General features: G+C 33.8%; 2 protein-coding genes across 3 annotated transcripts; both read right to left on the bottom strand.

Annotated features, from left to right (window-relative positions):
- Positions 1-1,199: 1,199 nt before the first annotated feature.
- LOC100792884 (probable inactive serine/threonine-protein kinase scy1) lies at positions 1,200-12,439 on the bottom strand. Its single transcript, XM_003556393.5, has 21 exons — positions 11,847-12,439; positions 11,624-11,722; positions 11,390-11,541; positions 11,103-11,175; positions 10,892-11,014; positions 10,415-10,523; positions 9,349-9,428; positions 9,115-9,196; positions 7,882-8,021; positions 7,681-7,791; positions 7,445-7,561; positions 7,232-7,321; positions 6,193-6,246; positions 5,898-5,972; positions 5,717-5,792; positions 5,513-5,612; positions 5,104-5,173; positions 3,792-3,865; positions 2,790-2,896; positions 2,310-2,558; positions 1,200-1,847 (listed from the first exon to the last, which is right to left on the bottom strand). The coding sequence occupies exons 1-21, from the start codon at positions 11,970-11,972 to the stop codon at positions 1,573-1,575; spliced, it is 2,382 nt and encodes a 793-aa protein (XP_003556441.1). The 5' UTR covers positions 11,973-12,439; the 3' UTR covers positions 1,200-1,572.
- A 559-nt stretch (positions 12,440-12,998) lies between these two features.
- Positions 12,999-16,810, bottom strand: LOC100792356 (ubiquitin carboxyl-terminal hydrolase 2). Of its 2 annotated transcripts, none has more exons than XM_014772761.3 (6): positions 16,622-16,810; positions 16,349-16,515; positions 16,155-16,201; positions 14,265-14,311; positions 14,049-14,151; positions 12,999-13,961 (listed from the first exon to the last, which is right to left on the bottom strand). In XM_014772761.3, exons 2-6 carry the CDS (start codon positions 16,377-16,379, stop codon positions 13,185-13,187), a joined length of 1,005 nt encoding a protein of 334 aa, XP_014628247.1. In that variant the 5' UTR covers positions 16,380-16,515; positions 16,622-16,810; the 3' UTR covers positions 12,999-13,184. The 2 variants fall into 2 exon arrangements, with proteins under 2 accessions (XP_014628247.1, XP_003556440.1); XM_003556392.5 differs by having other exon boundaries at positions 16,349-16,402; positions 16,622-16,809.
- Between the last annotated feature and the right edge of the window lie 2,946 nt (positions 16,811-19,756).

The following is a 19,756-nucleotide window of genomic DNA, read 5'->3' as shown; positions in this document are numbered from 1 at the left end:
AAATGATAATCTTTCTTAATATAAAATAGATGAGTATTTTAGTTCATGTATTATATAGGATAAATATTTCTTTTTATACAATTAAAATTTATAATAAATATTTATAAATTATATTAAAATTAAAAATCATAATAAATAAATATTAGTTTATAATTTGAATTTAAAATTAACTTTTTTTGGGTGTTAAGTTCTTATGATTAATTTATAATCAGTAATTTAAGTTTTTGTATAAGTTATTTTTGGTCATTGTCAATTTTTTTAAAAAAAATCTTTATCAATAAATTTGAATAGTTACCAAGATTTGGTTGGTCTCAATGAAATTAAACTTAAAACTTGGATTAAGTCTTAATTATTGTTAGAAAATAAGTGATAAGTTATAATTAAAAATAATCATAAGATAAGTTTTAAATACTTCACACCAACAATATCATGATAAAAAATTAAAATAATTATCTAACAGGTTAAATTTGATGTTTTAATTTTTTTCTTTTAACTATATTCTCCCTCGTGCAAATATTTTTCATTTTATAAAATATCTCATAGGATTTTTTTTATCAAATTTATCATGTTCTGAAATATATTAAACAGAAAATTACTAATCAATTTTAATTATTTCAATTTATTAGGTCGGCAATTATTACATTTAGATATAAGATACCATATAAAATGTATTATAAAATCAATAATCCATAATAAATAGCTAGATATTAATAGTTTATATATAATAATCATATATGAGCCTTCATTAATTTAAAAATATATTACAATACAGATAATTTTTTAAAACCAATTCAAGTCAATTTTTTGTCTTCAATTATCATCCAAGTTCGAATGGTTTTGACAAGTTCTAGATTGCTTTAACCATTTTTTTTTTATTTCACTAGTTTTCTGAATTGTCCTTATCAATGATTGAACCAGTTCCCGATCTAACCGACCAATCCAGACCAAATTTTAATACCATGCTTATTTTACATTAGAGCATGGTCTCAAACCCTTTTCGTGCCATGGAAACTTCCGGTGTGTCATCATTATCCATGTAGATGTAGGTTTTTTAACTTCCCCAGCTAGACCGGAATACATAAAAAATGAAATCAAAACCAACTTTGTATTGCAATTCGTTGTTACAATGTGACCAATTGCAATTAGTTATTTATCATTCACAATAACCAAATAAATCAGGGTTATAAGATGTTCTTGCCTTTAAGAAGCTCTCAGTCGTCACTTGACGTTTATATGCTTAATTACTGCACCACTAAATACACAAACAAGTGTACAGTACTAGAACCATTGAGTATAGAACAGGTTTAAGGAAATAATTCGACCAAAAACTCTCCTATAACAATATGAAACTAATTACACCATAGCCTTGTTGCCCTGGAATAATTCAACTATTGCTGCCCTTAAGATTTCCCTTGAAATAAAAATGGCACTTAAAAGAATTTACAAACCAAATTATGCTAATAGAAAGGACAAATGTAATTTAACATGATCACCAGCCACCAGAATTAAAAGGCAACGTACAGATTCAATATTTCCTTGTTCCTTTCGTTCTCTGGAAAGTGGCAATTCCGTTTACATCCCGGATGATGTTGTCCGGTTTATCCGCTGAGCACCTAACTTTGGAGCAGCAAGTTTAGCACCCCTTCCTCTACCAGCTGATAAGGGCTTGGCCTTAGTAGTGGGTGCAGGAGCAGCAATGGAAGCCCAAGGATCATCATCGTCAGTTACAGTTGACTTCAAACTTAAAGGTTTTGATGATTTTGGAGCAGGAGCTGCTATGGAACCCCACAAATCACCATCTTCATCCTTGCTCAACTTTGGCGTACTTTTGGATAGCAAACTTGAGGCTAAAATTAAAAAAATAAAGTAAACCCTACCAATTAGTACCCGAGAACATAAAAGTCAGCAAGTAAATGAATTTAACTTGAGTAATGGAGTTGGGAATATTCCTTTTGCATCTAGGGATATTGTAAGCTTTCAAGTTTCAAGCACAGATCAAAAGCTAACTGTAATTTTTTCAGTAAGGATCAAAATTCATGCCTTAGTGAAAGGTAAGTATACTAATTCCTTAAACACCAAAATTCAAACATTAGTTGCAAACATGAACTAGTAATTCATACACTTTCATCCATCACTTTGTGAGGATTTTGATCATAGCCATGGACATATAAGTATTTTTTTAATGCTAGTACATGGATAAATAACTTCCAATCTGACATCTGAAAATTATAAATAGTAACTACTACTAACTAGCAGACAGGGAAATGAGGAAATCCCCACCAAAATACTAATAGTTGAATAGTTAATACCTTGTTTTATCTGTGAAACAGGTTGAGAAACTGGCCTCCTTTGAGCTGCTTGAATGTTTACAAGAGCTGGAGTTGGCTTTATTTCTTCAAGTGGTTCCAGATCATCCCACCCATCCTTGTCATTTTCACCTAGTCCATTCTCTAGTTCCCCCCAGCCATCTGTTGACGTTGGGGATGTAGGGACAAGGTGTTCAGCAAAATCTGGTGTGGAGCTAACACGAACAGGTGCTGTTGAAGGAGCATCTACAGCTAGAATACATAAAAAAAGTGAAATAAACACGAGTTAAATTGTAAAGATTAATTGGGTGGTTGAACTCATGCTATGCTTTTTAGGCATTGAGTTGCGAAAACAACAATTAATCAAGAGCTTCAAGCTTAACAGGCCAAAATGGGGAGGGGAAGATTTAATCACATATTCATGGGAATACACAACAATAAAATCATATTTAAAATAATTAAGAGACTGATCATTTGGCATACCTGGGCTGGCATTGGAAGATGTTGGAGTACGTGCACTAGAACTGACAGAAGCAACTGGAGCATGATCAGAAGGTTTACCCTTAAGAGTCAAGGAGCTCATAGCCCATCTACAAAGTGATGAGAGTTAAGTCAGAATACATAATGTGAAGAAACCGCTCAGCAGCACAGGTGCAATTAAAGAAGACTGAAGCTCAACTAGAAAATCAGGCACCCTAATGTGATGCATAACTCCTTAAGACTGTTTAGACAAGACCACTACTGGCAGGTTCTTATTTTTTGCAACTGATTAAGTGCCTTTCCTAGAGTGGCATAACAAAAGATAGCATCATTGAACTAGTTCATATATTGTCAACTTGTAATCTATACACAACCCTCCCAAAGTCCCAAACTAACGACAATTTCTGACACTGTATACTATACCATCATATCAAGAGTTGTATTAGCATCACACTCTCCTATTAGTTGAAATTCATGTGGATCCCACTAACTTAAGAATGGGACCCACCAAATAAGGAAGGAGGCCTACATAACTAGCAGGGGCCACATGAATTTCACCCGGTAAGTGTCAAAAAGAGAATATTAGAGAGTGTGTTGCTGCATTTCTCTCATATCACAAAGACATATATGTATGGGTGCATCCATGCATGCATGCACATATACTTCTAACTATAGTATCAATAGGTAGTCGTAACTGTAAGCTTCTGATCATTACTATCCACTCTCACTCTGTAATCCTCAGCAACGCCTGTCCTCCACTTATATGTGGCACCTAAATCAAATTTTTAGCTATTATTGTTACTACTGATATTCCATGTATGTAGACAATAAATCAAGGATTAGCTTTCATTCCACGTATTTTTAACTGACACTAACTTAAAACAGAAAGGGGAACTTCACCTTAAATAATGTAATCTAAATTATTTAATATAAAAAAACTCAAACTAACACCTCTCTTTATTGTTTAACATGTGAACAGCCTGGCAAAAGTTTGGACTGACTTACCCAAGTAAACCTGCATTTCCTGGAAGTGAAGAGATTCCAATGGCTGTACCCTCAGTAGCCTCTGCTGTATTTGTCTAGATAAGAGCATGAACATCAGTATCACAATTCACCATTAAAGGGGCAACAATTTGTCACACCATTAAGACAATTATTTAAACTTAAATTGATCTACAAAACATCAAAAACTGGCCTGCCCATAATTTGGAGCAACACCAACCTACTTAGGTGGAAACTTTTAATATCAGGTTATTCTCGTAATTGTCTGATACAGATAATGTTTGTCAAACATCCCATGATTTCCTATGGCTTCAACTTTTTTGTCATACTTGCATTGTTTTTGTAAATATTTTTACTACTACGATCAAGACCATGTCAGTGCATAAGCAAAAGAGTACCCAGTCTGTACATACATTAGGTAAGTCTTCAGCTGTATGCCCATGGCAACAATCCTAGATTTTGTCAATTTATATAAGGTTATAATTAGTTTTTTGGTCCCCTAATTTATTTTTAACGTTTAATTTGGTCCTATATTTTTTTCAAGTTCAATTTGGTCCTCTAATTTTTAAAATTGGTTCGATTTAGTCCTCTAATTTTTTTTGGTTCCATTTGATCCTCTAATTTTTAAAATTAATTCAATTTGGTCTCGCCATCTAAATTAATTTGAGTGGTGATGTCATCTAAATTTGACCCTACCGTCTAAATTTGGCCTTAAATGTGCATTTTGTAACACTTTAAAACCGTTACTAAGTGATTTTAAGCAGCCACAAAATGCAGTTTCTTAACACTGTTGGTCCAATTTAGACGGCAAGATCAAATTGAATCAATTTTAAAAATTAGAGGACCAAATTGAATCCAAAATAAATTAGAGGACCAAATCGAACCTAAAAATTAATTAGAGGACTAATAAACTAATTTAACCTTTATATAATGAGAAGTAGGCCTTAGGGGATAACCCACAAAATAAGTTGAATAATTAAGTTTTCTTTAAACAATAAAATTTCCTTCTAATAAAGGTGTTTCTAATTAAAACTAACAAGGAGCATTATTATGTAAAGGTGAAGCAGAAACTAGCAACTATTTTGTTTCACAACTATTTCTAGATTTAGGTAGAATCTAAAAAATCTAAATTAAAAGAGAAAATGTTTAAAATTACAAGGGAGATATGCATAAATAATTTAGGTAAAATCTAAAAAAAAAAAGTGGTGAGGGTAGATGTACACAGCCTTGCCCCTGTAAGCAGAGAGAAGCTGTTTCCAAGATTTGAACCATATTATGCATATGAGTAAAAGCCAAAAAGAATTTCATAGTATACCTTTTCATAATGTTGCTTCGCCATCTGCAAAAATTGATCAACAGCTTGAAATGCCTTAGATCGCACATCACTGATTGAACCATGACAAAAATAACATAATCACTGTCTCAAAACAAGAAAAAAAATCCAAACGCACAATAACAAGAAAGATCTCTATTTAGAATCTGAGGTTTGGCAAAACAGCCAAAGTAGCACATAGCACAAATATAAATACTTGGACAAAAGAACATCCATTATTAAAGAGCCTAATGTCAAAAATAAAAAAGGAATTAAGAAGAAATAGTGCAATACGAGCATTTTAAAAAATATATATTTAAACCACTAAAAAATATTAGTTAGTGGGAAATCAATTTATTAGCAAACTTATCCACAAATTGCAGAAAATAGTAAGCCACCAGCAGGATATAACCTATCAAGATCAATTGTGAGTACAACAACATTAGGAAGAATCCGAGTAGCAATTTCTGTGATGTCATAGTAGGAACTGGTTGCACATAAAGCCATAATGCCTGTAAATTAAAATTTAAAATGATGAGAAAATACAGTTTGAATAATTCATCGACTGCAAAACTGAAGAAAAAGAATAATAGATAGATGGGTGTAACTCTAATACCTGCTCCTCTAGCAGGGGGAAAGGTATCACGTAAAGCACGGACTGTAAATGCATTTATCAACACTCTTTTTCTTGTCTGAAAAAATAGCTTGAAGAGTTAATTAACCAATGAATATATGCTACCAACATTAAATAAAAATATAACAAACTATTTGAACTGGCAAACATTATTTGATCATACCCCTTCATTTAAGTGGCTTGCAATATTTCCCAATAAGATGGTAGTATTTGTTCGTATAGCTGGTTCTTCATCAACCTACAACATAAATTGCAGATTATATAAATTTTAGAAAAGGAAAAACCAGGAAAGATTATTTTATCATTAGCCTGACCCATGCCCCAGCACACACACCACGTCCCCCCAAAAAAACTTATAATAGTCCCATTTTAATCAAAAGATTCAGAATTGGCAGTCAGATTATCAACAAATTTTAAGTGTTTAAAGATAGTCTAAAGTCTAATGGTGGAAGCAGTACCTGTAACTTTGACATATGCTTTAATAATGATCCTGAAAAGGTCCTTTGAGACAGCTGCAATTATGAGACAATAACATTTTAACAAATAAAAAATTAACTACTAAAGATTATTCATCAAATAGAAGAGAATATTTGGGAGGGGAAAGAAGAAAAGGAACAGTAAAGACAAAGGAACTAAGCTTTCAAAAACATGGCATTTTAATGGGGTTCGGTTCACTAACATATATATTGAGGGATTGGGTATAGCTTTGCTTCTTTGAACTTCTTTTTCTAGGTACTTTTCAGTTTTGTTCTTTTGTTTAGGAGGATTCCTTATCCTCATTCTCTATAATTGTGTCTCAATTGATTTCTTCTTTTACCAAATATCTAAACAATTTTAAGAATCAATCAGAATTCAGTGACCATTTGGTATTATAAATGTGAATCAGAGGCAAATCATGTATCTCATTGATGTGAATTCAACATCATTTACGCAAACTCAACATCTTTGAGAACATTTAGTGTAGGTTTAGTTCAGCTGATTTTGCAGAAATAATCACTAAGTTTTTGCAGCTTCTTGAGAAAACTCTTGAGAAAAAAAACCCAATAATTTCCCAAAATTTAATCATTCCCAAACAACTAAACAAGTACTTATTCACTACATATTGAAAAAGCAAGTAAGGTAGTTTCTAAGAGCAATAGCAGCTCCTCTGCGATACTAATTCCCAAGCTCTGACACAATCCAGACCTCTTCTTAACAAGGCAAGATGTTACAGACTTACAGTAATATCACAAAATAAATGTTAATCAAATCCTAATGATATATACATGTGCTGAAACTAATTTAAATCATATGTTAAATGTGCTGCATTTAACAAACACAAGTAATGAGGCCATACATACCATGCAAACACCAAAAAAATGGAACTAGCAATATAACTGTCATAAATTTCATGTGTCTGAAATTCTAATTAGACCAATAACATCTCTCATTTTTAAAGTAAATTAGTAGAATCTAAAGGAAATAAAATTTTGCTAAGATGAATATAAATAGACATACCTTTGGAGCCAGAATTAGCATGGACTTGAGAGTAAGTTCCCTCAGAAAAGCAGATGTATCAGAGAACCCAGTTGCAACATGAGGGTAAACCTGATCATATGTATCAACAATAAATGAAAAATATTCTCATTGACAGCATGAATCTCCGTATATTTTACCACAAAGGGGAAAAAATAAGATAAGAAATTAAACAATCTTATCCAAACAACATACCTGCTCATCAACAACTTGTGCTGATAATGACTCCCCAAACTGATCAATATGTTGAAGAAGGCCAACTCGAATAGCTCGGTCATTGGATGCAAAAAGTTTAACAATTGTTGGAAGCACCTATATAGTGAAATCCAATACAAGCATGAGAAGAAATCCTGGTTAGAGAGAGAGAATCAAGCACCGTATGAAAGAAAGTAGAAAAGGGGCATCATAAAGGTGTTGAAGTTGTTATACACCTTGACACGGAACTCCTCAGCAGAAAGACTGGAACCCATTTTCAGCAATGCAGTCAAAGCAGGGGCAGAAGCTGAACCAAATTCAAGCGCAGAAGCTAATAAAGGAAGTAACTGTGAAAACCAAAATTGTTTGACATAATCAATTGGGATAAAATATTGATAATGTTAAAGTTTAAAATTAGAACTTCCAAAGAGACGTACCTTTTTCAACACAATCTGCTGAGGAAGCTGTTCTGCCAAATTTGGAAGCTTGCGGAAGAAGGTGTCTTTCTCAACACTATCTTTCAAACTAAGAATTTCCATGAAATGTATTGTGTCTACCAACTTATTTTGAAAATACTCTGCACATGTATTACTGACAAACTCAAAATAAATTCATGGAAAGGATTGCAGAGACTTATATCAGGATCAGGACTAAAACAAATGATAACTATCAAAAGTTCAAAAAGAAAAAAAAAATAGAATGTGGTATAGATTGTTGAAGTGGATTTTATTTTTGCTTGTTTTCACCAGATCATGAAGCAGAAGAATTCCCTCCTAAGTCCTACATATGAAAAACCTAAGATCAATTTACAATAGAATGTGCTCACAATACAAAGCTCTATCATATAAACCATAACCTCTGTATGCAAATACCCCCCTAGTCCTCTTTGCAAGAAAAGCCATCAAATTTCTTTGATTCTCTTGTGTACAATCTAATCAGAAAGTAAGAGATATGTCCCACATTTCAGATTTAACTGCATTCTGATCAACTAAAAAACTTACTTGAACGCATTAAGTTAAACATGAAACCTCTTTCCAAAAACTAATGCTAAGCATCCACCTCAAAAACCGTTAAGCTATAACTAATATTGTCTGTAATGTCCAAATGCCACTAATTATGAAATTCAAAGAAAAGAACCAAGAGTGTTCCTAAGAACTTAGAGAGACTCTCTCTCAAAGCTTCATTTAAAAAATGAGTCAAAACTAATCACAAAGTCAATATTTTTCCTATTATACTATAGATTACCAAGGCCCATGACTGAATGCCCAACAATAAACTAAAAGTATTAAAAGTCAAACAAACTAATGAAGAGGCTTAAGCCCAATACAAATGACAAGGCCCAACAAAAGTCCAAATACGAAACATGTCTAATCTATTTTCTTCCATGTGAAGCTCCTGAGGTAGGTCTCCATCACCAATGTATTTTCATGCAGTTCTCAGCTACTTTCTATGACAATTCTAATGTAGTAAGGACAATAACAAGCTCAAATACTAGATATGACAAGCCAAAATTTTAAGTAGCCTAATAGAGGAATAGATTGGATCCTATATAGCTTATAAGATAAACCACAAAACACATGAATCCTTCAAACAAAGCAGCAAACTCCAACAATGCTAAGTGAACAATGTTTCTGTAAATGATAACTAAAAATATATCAAGAAGCACTCACCACTGTTTTCTATAAGCTTTGATGTATTTAATCTACGAGAGGGCACAGAACTCAGTAGCCGCTGGTAATCTGGAAGCAGAGACTGTGAGACAAAGGAGAAAGACATACAGAGATGGAGAATGAATCTTTCATTAGAATGAGATATAAAAAGCAACCAACAGAGTAAAACCTCACTTATTCTATGTATTAATAACTACAAAAACAAACCAACATTAAATTCCTAAGCAGGCTGACCTTGGGAATGGAGACAGTGTTGCGTAACTCCTCTGTTTTGCCCAACTTCATACCAGAGAATAGCTCATAGATTAGAGAACCTATAAAATAAGAACTTTATTAATTTAGATAGGTCTATTCTGTGAATCAACAACATCTGTGTAAGTTTACATAATTTGAACCAATATTACTGACGCATGGGTGACAATGTTTTTCTAATATATGAACATATTCTTATAGAAGATTTATGAGAGAAACGGTTAAACAAAATATGTAAACAAAATTCCAAAATACTTATAATTTCCTACTGACTAGGGATTGGAAAGAAGGAAATAGGTCAACTATCAGAAACATTATACAAATGTAGATTTAAGAATAAGATATTTTATTTATAGTTTTTTCCTTCTTCCCTTAAGAACTAAAATTGATATTATGATCCCTTCTTAGCAAAACAACAAGTAGAAACATAACCATGCCCCAAGAATAAATGAGCATGGAGTTTAACTAATTGCATTTCATTATGTAAGCAAGTAAAAAGGACCAATTCCCCCAAAAGTTTCAGCTGTTAGGTGAAGGTTCAAGATTAGTTTTTATATCACTAGCATACCTCCTCGTGAATGAGCCCTTTGGCCAGAAGCATAGATAATGTACAGGCTCAATCTGCCCCTGCTCAAATTCAACTTTTAGAAGAATGAGAGCAGGAGTGGAGGATCAAATTCATTAACACTTTATCATAGAAAATTTGATACCATGTTAAGTACCAACTCTTGCAAAAGCTTAAGAGGTTTGGTGAAGGTTCAATATCAGCTTTTATATCTTTGATAGTAAGGAAATTAATGTAGTTTCACATATAAAATTCATTTGTTTCGTTTTATGGAATCACCAATGCAGCCAGCTATAGACAAGAACAAGTTCCATAATATAACTTGTGTGCCCCATGATACAACCATATTGACTAGGCTAGACAATAAGAGGACATGAAATGTTACAATCAGCAAGCAAGAGAAACTGAAACAATAACAGAATGTTCCTTTGTTCTATTCCCCCTAATATTTCAATTATAAGTTTATAACTGAGAATAACATACCCATGCCCCAAGAATCAATGGCCCATGGAGGAGACTTCTTAATTGCAGCCCAGTCAGATTTTGCCAGTTCCATTGGTTTGTATTGTGATCCAACAAGCCAAGCATATTGCTGAATAGAAAACATGTGAGGAATATATATTAGGTTTCACTACTTGAATTCTTTTTATTTTTTAAAACAATAAAAATGCCTCACAAATCCTTGCAAGGTCCCCCATCCCCACCCTGGGGGGAAAAACTCCTTTCAAGAGAGCATCCATAATGTCATTCAATTTTGCCATAAACTTTATAAAGATAGATGCTCAAATGCTAAAGACCAGTAAAGTGAAGCAACAAAAGGCTGTAGCTTGAGAATAATTTTTTAAATCACACTGTGGTCGGCCAATGAGTAAGGACATTCATGACCTTTTAACCTCATACCAAGAAACCTATGCTAAAGCTAACAAGAAAACAAGGTATTGCAGCCAAACACTAAATTACCAGCATTTGTCCAGAGGAAGCTTCATTACTCCCTTCAAACTCTGATAGAACATCAAAAGCATGGAGTTTCCAGTCCAAAGTTTGTGTGACAACAACACTAGCCAAGCAAACATTACCATGAACCTGCAACACGCAAAGTTTGTTAGAAAAAACCAAAAAAGCAACTAGTGACCATAAAGACCATATTTATATCTAGCTCATGAACACTCACAAGTTTACAATCATTATTTAAGAAGCTCACAGCTTTTGCTATCTGATGCAGGCCCCAAGCATAATATTCATCCCTACAACTCCAACAAGGAGTCAAATATAACAAATGAATGCTACTTACTCAATTCATAAACCAACTGATACTAAACAGCAAAATCAAAGTCAAAGCTCTCCTGCTAAGTAATTTCCACATAATACCACACTTGAAATCATGTGCAATGTAAGATGTCAAACAACACTTCAGCAACTGAAATACATCATGATACGAAGCGGGAACTCCATTGATACCTTTGTGTACCTTCAAGACCCAACTCCTTAATCTTGTCGGACAGCGGCATCACTGGCTCAGTCACCATATAAATTGTAACCTTGGGAGAACCAGCGTCGACGGTTTCAATCTCGGTGCTGTGAAGAAACGACAAAATATTCGGATGCCTAACCTGAAAAATTGCACCATCAACAGTGGAAAATCATCCAAAAATATTGAAACATCCGCAGCAACATAAGACAAGCTAAGCTTACAGTGCGAAGACGCTTAACGCCATTACGCCCCGCAGCTAAATGTCCATCCTGAGAATTGCTCCCAGACAGAGAAAATATGGACACCGGAGAACCATCGTCCTGAAACCAAAACCAAATCAACGTGAAATTAGTCAGGTTTAGTTCCAAATTGAAGGTAATATTATGTACATAATGTTGGAGTTAGGAGTATATGAATTAGAAGAAGTGAGAGTGAGTGAGTTACCTTGGAGGTGCCGCGAAAATGAAGCCAAGAGCCCCAAGCAGAAGCATAAGGTTCACCGATATTGTATGGGAGATCTTTGAGGCCCGTGCCAGATCCACTCACCACCTCTTTCAAGAATTTGAACATTGCTTCGATCCACGATCACAATTCTGATCTGATCACGCTAACGCTACTACCAATAACTATAACTGTAACTCGTACTTGTGGTACCGTACGATGCGGTTCGGGATCTGAAACACTCTTTCTCAACGAAATGCATACAATAGCAAGAGAAATTGGATTCTTCGTCAACCTGTCCCTACTAGCATGGAGGAGGAAAATGCAAATGCTCAGCCAACCTTTGCTTAAAGGTGCTTTTCAATTTCTCGTCTTCACATAAACAAATGTTAAATTTTATAGTTTTTATTTTTATTTACATAAATGATTAATTCAGGTTCAATTTTCTCTGTCCAAAACATTTTTTGTTCTTCTACGATTTTATCAAAAATAGATTCTTGTAAAACAAGTAAACAACCACCGCTACCATGACATAATACCATCTAATCATTTGGTTAAGCATATATAACCTTATGAAAGTGATTTTCTCGAAATAAAAATAATTTTGCTTGTACCATCTAGGGAGTGCTAATATAAAACTCATAGATATTAGTTTTTCTGTTGTGAAGATTTGATTGGCATTGCACTCGATAAATCTATTTCGTGAATGTGGTGTGGAGTATGGAGATTTTTTCTTACAAGCCACAAATTGAGCGTTTCGCTTATTTGAATTCTTCCCTCGACCATTTGTATGTTTACACTTGTGCTCATGAAAGAAGTTTAATTTTAATCACATTTTAAATACCGTGACATACCGACCACAATTCCTAATACCTCCGAATAAAAGAGCAAAGTTGGTGCAGCGTGGAGTGATATGCAATTTGTAGTTTATACACGTGTTTATTGAAATGGAAGGGTTACGCGCAAACGTAAGTTTAATTTGATGACCAACAGATATATTAGTGTCCTTTGATGGACAGCAACGAAAGAGAATCAGGTCAGTCACAACTTGATCAACGTCTCTCCTTTCATATGCCGAGAGAAACCGAGGGGGCTATAGATTTGCTTTTAAGATTAAATTCATCCCCTAACAGTATATTATTGAATCCAGAACCATTAGTAAAGAGAACTAATGAAGAATCTTTACCAAAGAAAGTAGAGTTAGATCCTTGGATCAGAAGAAGCTTGTGCATCAGCACTTAAGAAAATGCTAAAAAAAAATAATTAAGTGCAACGTGATACATATGGGCATACTCATATCTCCGGGGAAAAATTCACATAAAAGGTTGTATAAAACATTCTTCACCGAGGGCTGCTTGTTTTCTGCTTGGCCTTCTCAATGAGGGGCTTCAGCTGCTTCTTCTCAGCGAGAATCTTTAGAAAGTTAAACAAAAAGGGTATGTAGTTGTGTTTCCTCCGAATATTTTCTGTTCTCCATTTTTTGAATTTTTCTTCCTCCATCAAGATCTTCTCAGTAGCTGCTTCAATCCCAGCATTCACTTCAGAGAGAGAATTGTTCAGTGCCTCAAAACTGCTATTGTCCACAAGTCTGTCTGACTTTGATGCTGCTAGCTGCTGCAAAATGCGCTCCCTCCTCTTCTGAAGTTCCTTCAGCTCAGCAGTATACATCTCTTTCCTGTTCTTGATGACTGCCAGGAGATTAAATCTTATTTCACTTTGGGAATACCTTTCAATGCGTTCCTGGATCACGGGCTGCACCATCTTCAGCCATTCCATATCACCTTGCCCACCAGAGCACTGACCAAGGCTGATGGGACCCTCCTTTAATCCATCAAGCTCATATAGTACCCCATCAACAGGTAGATAGCTTATGAAATGGTAAACATCATCATCTTTGCTAGCAACCTTTTGCTCTTCAGGAACAAAAGGTTCTGGCCTGGCAAAGCTATTATGGGCTGTACGTATGGCCTCACTGTTATTGATGGCTAAACCTTTGAGCTCAGGAGGGAAATTCTTGGTAAATTCTTTCAATTTCGTCAGCTCTGGACCAATATCAATATCTGGTGAATTCATAAGAATGGACAAGATCGCTTGGGTAGCACAAGCATTATTAATTACCTACAAATGGATGGCTAGATCAGTAAAACCATACACGACCAAACAATTATGATATCAGCTTTTAATTATTAAAGAAGTAATAATAACCTGACTAGCAAAAAACAAGTTAGGGTTGGGATCTTTGATAACGACACGATCATCCTTTTCTCCTGGACGCCATTTGAAAAGAAAAATCAACCCATAAACAGGCCTGAAATTGAGGATAAATCCCACGAAAAGAGAGCAAGCAAATGTTCACAAATCAATTATCATAACATATGGCTATCATTACAAGTTCAAGACTAGCTGATATAGTACACCAACCTAAGGCTGTTGAGAGAGTCAAGGTCCAATGAATACAGTTCCTCAACCTGCCAAGGCATATCTAGGCATGAGGAATTTGGGATAGCATGCATAAAAAATATTCAAACTGGAACCAGAAAGAACAAAAGTATTTTTTCTGAGCCCAGGAATTTACCAGATTTATGTTGGATAACATTGAACAATTTTCATGGTCATTAAATTGAAAAATTGTCAGTTGAACAATTCAAATTGATAATTTTCTGGTAGTTTTCCATTTTGGTAGTGACAAACCCGGATTAGTTCCAAACAGTCATGCTCAGGATTGGCAAGAAAAGGTAAACAACAATACACTTAACACATGCCCAGGAATAGGAATCCCTTTGCACAAGGTACAAGCTTTCCTGAGGGCATGTAGAGGGTGATGTTGTAATTAGTGGGGGGCTGTTATCTGTATATGTATATTTTGGTGGCTGTGTCAGATTGTCAGTTGAGCTGAATCAGCACCTTGTCAGTTTGAGTCAGCACCCTATCAGAGTTAGTTAGCCCACTGTCATTCAGTTTGACGGCTGGAGTCTAATGCAAGTCAAGTTAGATTTTAGCTCATAGCAGAAGCTATCTTGGTGTGTGTGCATGAATGGGCCTTGAAAAAAAAAAATCTGTTTGTAATATCAATTCATTTTTGCAGTTTAATAAAATTTTCATCAGATCGCCTTCTCATGACTTCTCTCAAATCTTTATTCTATCAAGACTTCTCTCAACTCTTTAGAGGGAAAGTCCCTTTTCCTTTCCACAGCATAGTTTTCCATTCTCAATCTATGGTTCATGCTTTCTTGTCTGAAATGAAGCATTGCTATGTGAAAATTAATTTCAGATTAAGGTATTTCACTTCCTCACAAGCCCTTTAATTTTAAAAAGGTGGTACAGCTTACTTTGTTCCATCATTTTTTGGTGCTATTAAGCTAGCTAGCCTACACCCCTTTTACTCATTATTTTAGTTCATGTACCATAGGACAATATTTTAAGATTCAGTGTGAGCACAGTCAGACTTTGGCGGGTTTGGAGGGGCTTATGAGAAACAAGGAGGCTGGTATTATCAAGCCAAGGATGTGCAGTCTATATAGCTCTTCTGTGAATTTGGTTGGATCAAATGCTTTTTTTGTGTGAACTAGGGTATCCCTCAGCCAAAAACAAGGACTAAAGATCCATTTAAGGGGTTGGATCAAATGCTTGCATCTTTAAGAAAGCCTCTTACTACTAGAATTATTACAGGATAGGTTGTGTTTATCTCTTCTTGGTGTTGTGCTCAGTTCATAGGTCTGTGGTTGCTTCAAGAGATTGGACAGCCTATGCCCGCTCTAGTTGTATTCTTCTTCTCTTCTCTTCTCTTCTTTTCACCAGGTTATTTACATTATTATGAATGCTAGGACACAACAGTCTGCGAATAATTGACAAAACCAACTTAAATAAGAACACTAGCAAATAGAAAAATTTGACAGTTAAATATCCCTGTAACGTTGATACTAAATGCTAACCAGCCCTGTTCGTGGGAATAATATTCCTAGATATAATATTCCTTAGGATGCAATATTTTAGCTTGAAACAAGCATCCCCAAGATGTCTTTGGAAGTTAGGTTTTAGAGGGATAAGAAAGGTAGGATGATATTTAATTTTTAAATTAAGAGAGTTATGTAATGTTCATAATAAAAAAAATTAATCTATCATTTTATTCTTATTTTAAAAATTAATCAAAATAGAGAATATTTATTAAAAATAAAACATTTGTTGTCCCCTCCCTTACCCTCCAAAAACCAACTCCCAAACACACCCCAAAAGGGAAGCAAAAGGTCCTAAACAAGAAACAAAAACCAACATCCCCACCAAGACCAAGCTAAAGACTATGAAAAAAAATACCTGTACTCCTTTCACTTGCATTTGCTGAATGAGTTCTGTAAACACACCTGGGAAGAGAAAGAAGCAAAATCAAAGTCTAAAAGAATGTACCAATCAGCATCTATATCAAACAAGACACTCCGTGAGCCCTCAATCCTAGCCACAACTCCAACCAAATATTAATCTCAAAAACAAAACCGATGAACTTTGCATACCGGGATCGGACTCAATGGTGCACCAAGACATGATTCTAAACTGTTCGAAGCAACCTACGAACAAGAAAAAAAACAACAACTCAGGTTCAGGGGTACGATTTTCCCAAAAACAAACTTGATTTTTGTCTTGCTTGTCCCCACAGAGATAAACAAATCTTGTTCCCAATCTTCTCTCCGGCAACCAGAATTTTCCGCATACAAACACGAAACGACGCTGAGAATGAATCGTTTTTGCAATAAAACGACACGAAAGAAAGAAAGAAAAAAAGGTACCTTGTTACTCTCTTCTCTGCCTTTGATACCCGGTCCGGTTGGGTTAAGGTTTTGTTTTTGCACTGTAAGTCTGTAATTCAAAGTTCTTCCACATTCCACACTGCCAAGGGTTTATAGTTATACAACACCAATACCGTTAGAGTCTTGAAAATGGATTTCGGTACATGGGTGAGCTCGGTCCACCGCGGGTTAAAAGTGGATCGGACAAAAATGTTAAGGAATAATCGATACCAATAATTTTTCAACCCAGTTCATTTAATCCGTGGGTTAAGTGGGTTTAACCCGTGAGTTGGTGGATCAGTCCGTCAATCCACCAAATTTAAATAATATATTATTTTATTTTATTATTATTATAAATTTATAATTATTAAGAAATTAAATTTTTATTTTATTATTATTATTAATTAAACAGGTATTATTTTCAAACATATTTAAGTCTATTGAAAATTTTCATGATTTACTCCTTATGTGTATAAATTAAAAAGAAAATAGTAAATATAAATTTATAATTATTTAAATTTAAATTTATTAAACTTTTGCATTATAAAATATTTATAAAATAATTTTTTTATTATTTTATAATTTATTATAAATAATTCATTATTAATGAAATTTGCAAGTATTATAAATATTTTTTAAAATTAAACATATTGATGATCAATCTTTTTATGGGGTTATCATCATAAAATAGAATATATCAAATATTATGATTTATTAAAGTAACTTATCATATATTTTCTTATAACCTATATATTCCATATTTATTAATATTTAAATAAGTAAAAAGAGTAAAATATAAAATAATTAACTTAACTTTGAAATCATCAAAGATATGAGTATAATTTTATAGCATATAATTATAATAATTGTTCTTAAAATAATCATAACAATAATGTGAGTAAATTTCACATTTATATAATTTCTCACTCACATAATCAATATGAAGTAATGGGTAAAAATACAACAATAATTGTTCTTAAAATAATCATAACAATAATGTGTGTTGTTTTATTTATTTGACTTATTAATGATATTGTTTATTTTTTATTTTTGTAATGGTGATGTTGAGAAAAAAGAGGAAGTTATTATGGATTGCAGAGTCCATGACTCTAATGTTTAATTTCAATAGTTTAAAAGTTTATTTTTTATGATATTTAAATTTCAATTATCTTAATGCTGAATATTTATTTTGAAGATTTCAATCACTTTAATATTGAATGTTTGTATTTGATTTAGTTTGAATTTTATATTGAATTTTATTTTAAGTTGTTTGGAATAATTTTTTTTTTACAAAAAAAAAAAAAGTGGGTCAGCCCACATAATCCACCAACCCGTGGTGGGCCGGGCTGGGCTGACATTTTGTTAGCCCACACAAAAGTGAGCCGAGTTAGGCTAGCCCACTTTTAGTTCAACCCGTTGCGGGCCAGCCCACATGGGCCGGGCTGACCTGTTTTGACAGCTCTAAACACCATATTGTTTATTTAATAACTTTTTTTTATTTAGAAGCAACTATAAATAAATAAATATTAATTAAAAATCATAAATAATAAATATTTATAAAAAAATAAATTAATATTTTTAATATATAAAAATATTTCAAATTTATGCTTGTATAATTTAAATTATGATGAAAGAAAGTATATGTTAAGAAAAATAAATATATGGGTAAAGTTTTTTAAAAACAAAATATGACTGAGAATTTTTTTTGCTAATTTAGAAAATAATATATAAAAATCAAATTTAAGGAGTAAACAAAAAATATTGATTAATTGAAATAATGAGCAAATTAATCTTTTAATTACTTATGTTGATTTTTAATATATAGATAGATAATATTTAAGTTACATGTACTCTAGTACTTATAATTATAATTTATAATTCATGGGTTACCTTTATATCATGAATTAGTATCTTTACATGTCCATTGTATAATAAAAAAAATGTTTTATAGGAGTGATAAATAAAATTTCACTCATGTATTTTAGTTTATCTTATGAGTGGGATCCAGACTATGATGGTCAAGTACAAAAAATTTGTATATGGTGCATAATTTTTTTTAATTATTGGATTAATCCTTAATCCATAATGGTACATTGGATTTTCTACACTATCATTCCTCCTCCAGCTTTCTTTCATGTGAACCTCAGCATTATCTTGCACGTTGTCGTCAGAGGCGATTTCCAACGACTTCTCCATTGTTATTGTCAGCCAATAACCAACCACCATTGTCATTACCCTTGAATCACCACCCACTGTCGTCACTAGCACCATCGTCACCCACCAAACCTCCTCCATTCCTTCTCTTTTTTTCACCAAATCTCTTCTGTTTCAACAAATAAGAAATCTGAACATAATAGCAAGGAACTCAAATTTGTATTAACGCACAACATAGTAAAAACCCATATGTAAAACACAAGCTCAACACAACAAAAATCCAAATCACAAAATCGAATATGATGTAAAAGGACATACAACATAACAAAAATCCATGTCTGAATTAACATACATCAACCAAACACTGTATCGAACAAAAAATGTTCCAAGCATTTGGATCTGAATCACACTTTTTAAAAAATTGAAATATTCCAAGCAAGTGTGGTGATGATGACCTTGTTGGTGATATGGGCAGTGTTGTCAACTTTGCTCGTAGATCTTACAAAGCATCATGCACAGGTGCATTCTTGTTGAAGTGAATCTAGGAGGAGTTTAATCACAAAACAGGAAGGGAGAGTGCGCACTAGATCTCGGTGCAATAGCGTTGCGGATGGGAGGCGAAACAGGTGACGGGATCAACCCGAGGCTTTGTACATAATGGTTCAATGCAAAACCTCAAATTGGTGTTGTTCATGTGCTTGAGATTGATGAACAGGATCTTCACTTCGCAGATGATGGAATTAGGGAAGACGTTGGAGCAATGCGAGAAGTGTTCCATTTGGGTTGTGAGGGAGTCGATTGGGTATGACATAATCTTTAAGTTCAAAGAAGAGTGATTGTCAAAAGGGTTCGTGGAGACGATGAGGGAATCGGAGAAAGGTTGTTACAGTAGGCATCAATGAGGGCAAAGGGAGGTGGCGAGAGGATGGTGGCACGAGGAGAGGGGGGCGATGGAGGTGGGATCAAAAAGAAAGGGAAAGA

The sequence above is a fragment of the Glycine max genome, chromosome 20 (genome assembly GCF_000004515.6).
Source record: "Glycine max cultivar Williams 82 chromosome 20, Glycine_max_v4.0, whole genome shotgun sequence".
Lineage (NCBI taxonomy): Eukaryota > Viridiplantae > Streptophyta > Magnoliopsida > Fabales > Fabaceae > Glycine > Glycine max.
This window is presented reverse-complemented; position numbering and strand designations above follow the sequence as displayed.

Excerpts from the sequence above, each read along its gene's own strand:
- LOC100792884 (XM_003556393.5), bottom strand. The coding sequence starts at position 11,972 with ATGTTCAAATTCTTGAAAGAGGTGGTGAGTGGATCTGGCACGGGCCTC. Across the intron at positions 7,792-7,881 it reads AGCAGATTGTGTTGAAAAAG|TTACTTCCTTTATTAGCTTC; the intron begins GTACGTCTCTTT and ends TGGTTTTCACAG. Across the intron at positions 7,322-7,444 it reads CACAAGTTGTTGATGAGCAG|GTTTACCCTCATGTTGCAAC; the intron begins GTATGTTGTTTG and ends ACATATGATCAG.
- LOC100792356 (XM_014772761.3), bottom strand. The coding sequence starts at position 16,379 with ATGTCTTGGTGCACCATTGAGTCCGATCCCG. Across the intron at positions 16,202-16,348 it reads CACCATTGAGTCCGATCCCG|GTGTGTTTACAGAACTCATT; the intron begins GTATGCAAAGTT and ends TTCTCTTCCCAG. Across the intron at positions 14,152-14,264 it reads GACTCTCTCAACAGCCTTAG|GCCTGTTTATGGGTTGATTT; the intron begins GTTGGTGTACTA and ends CCTCAATTTCAG.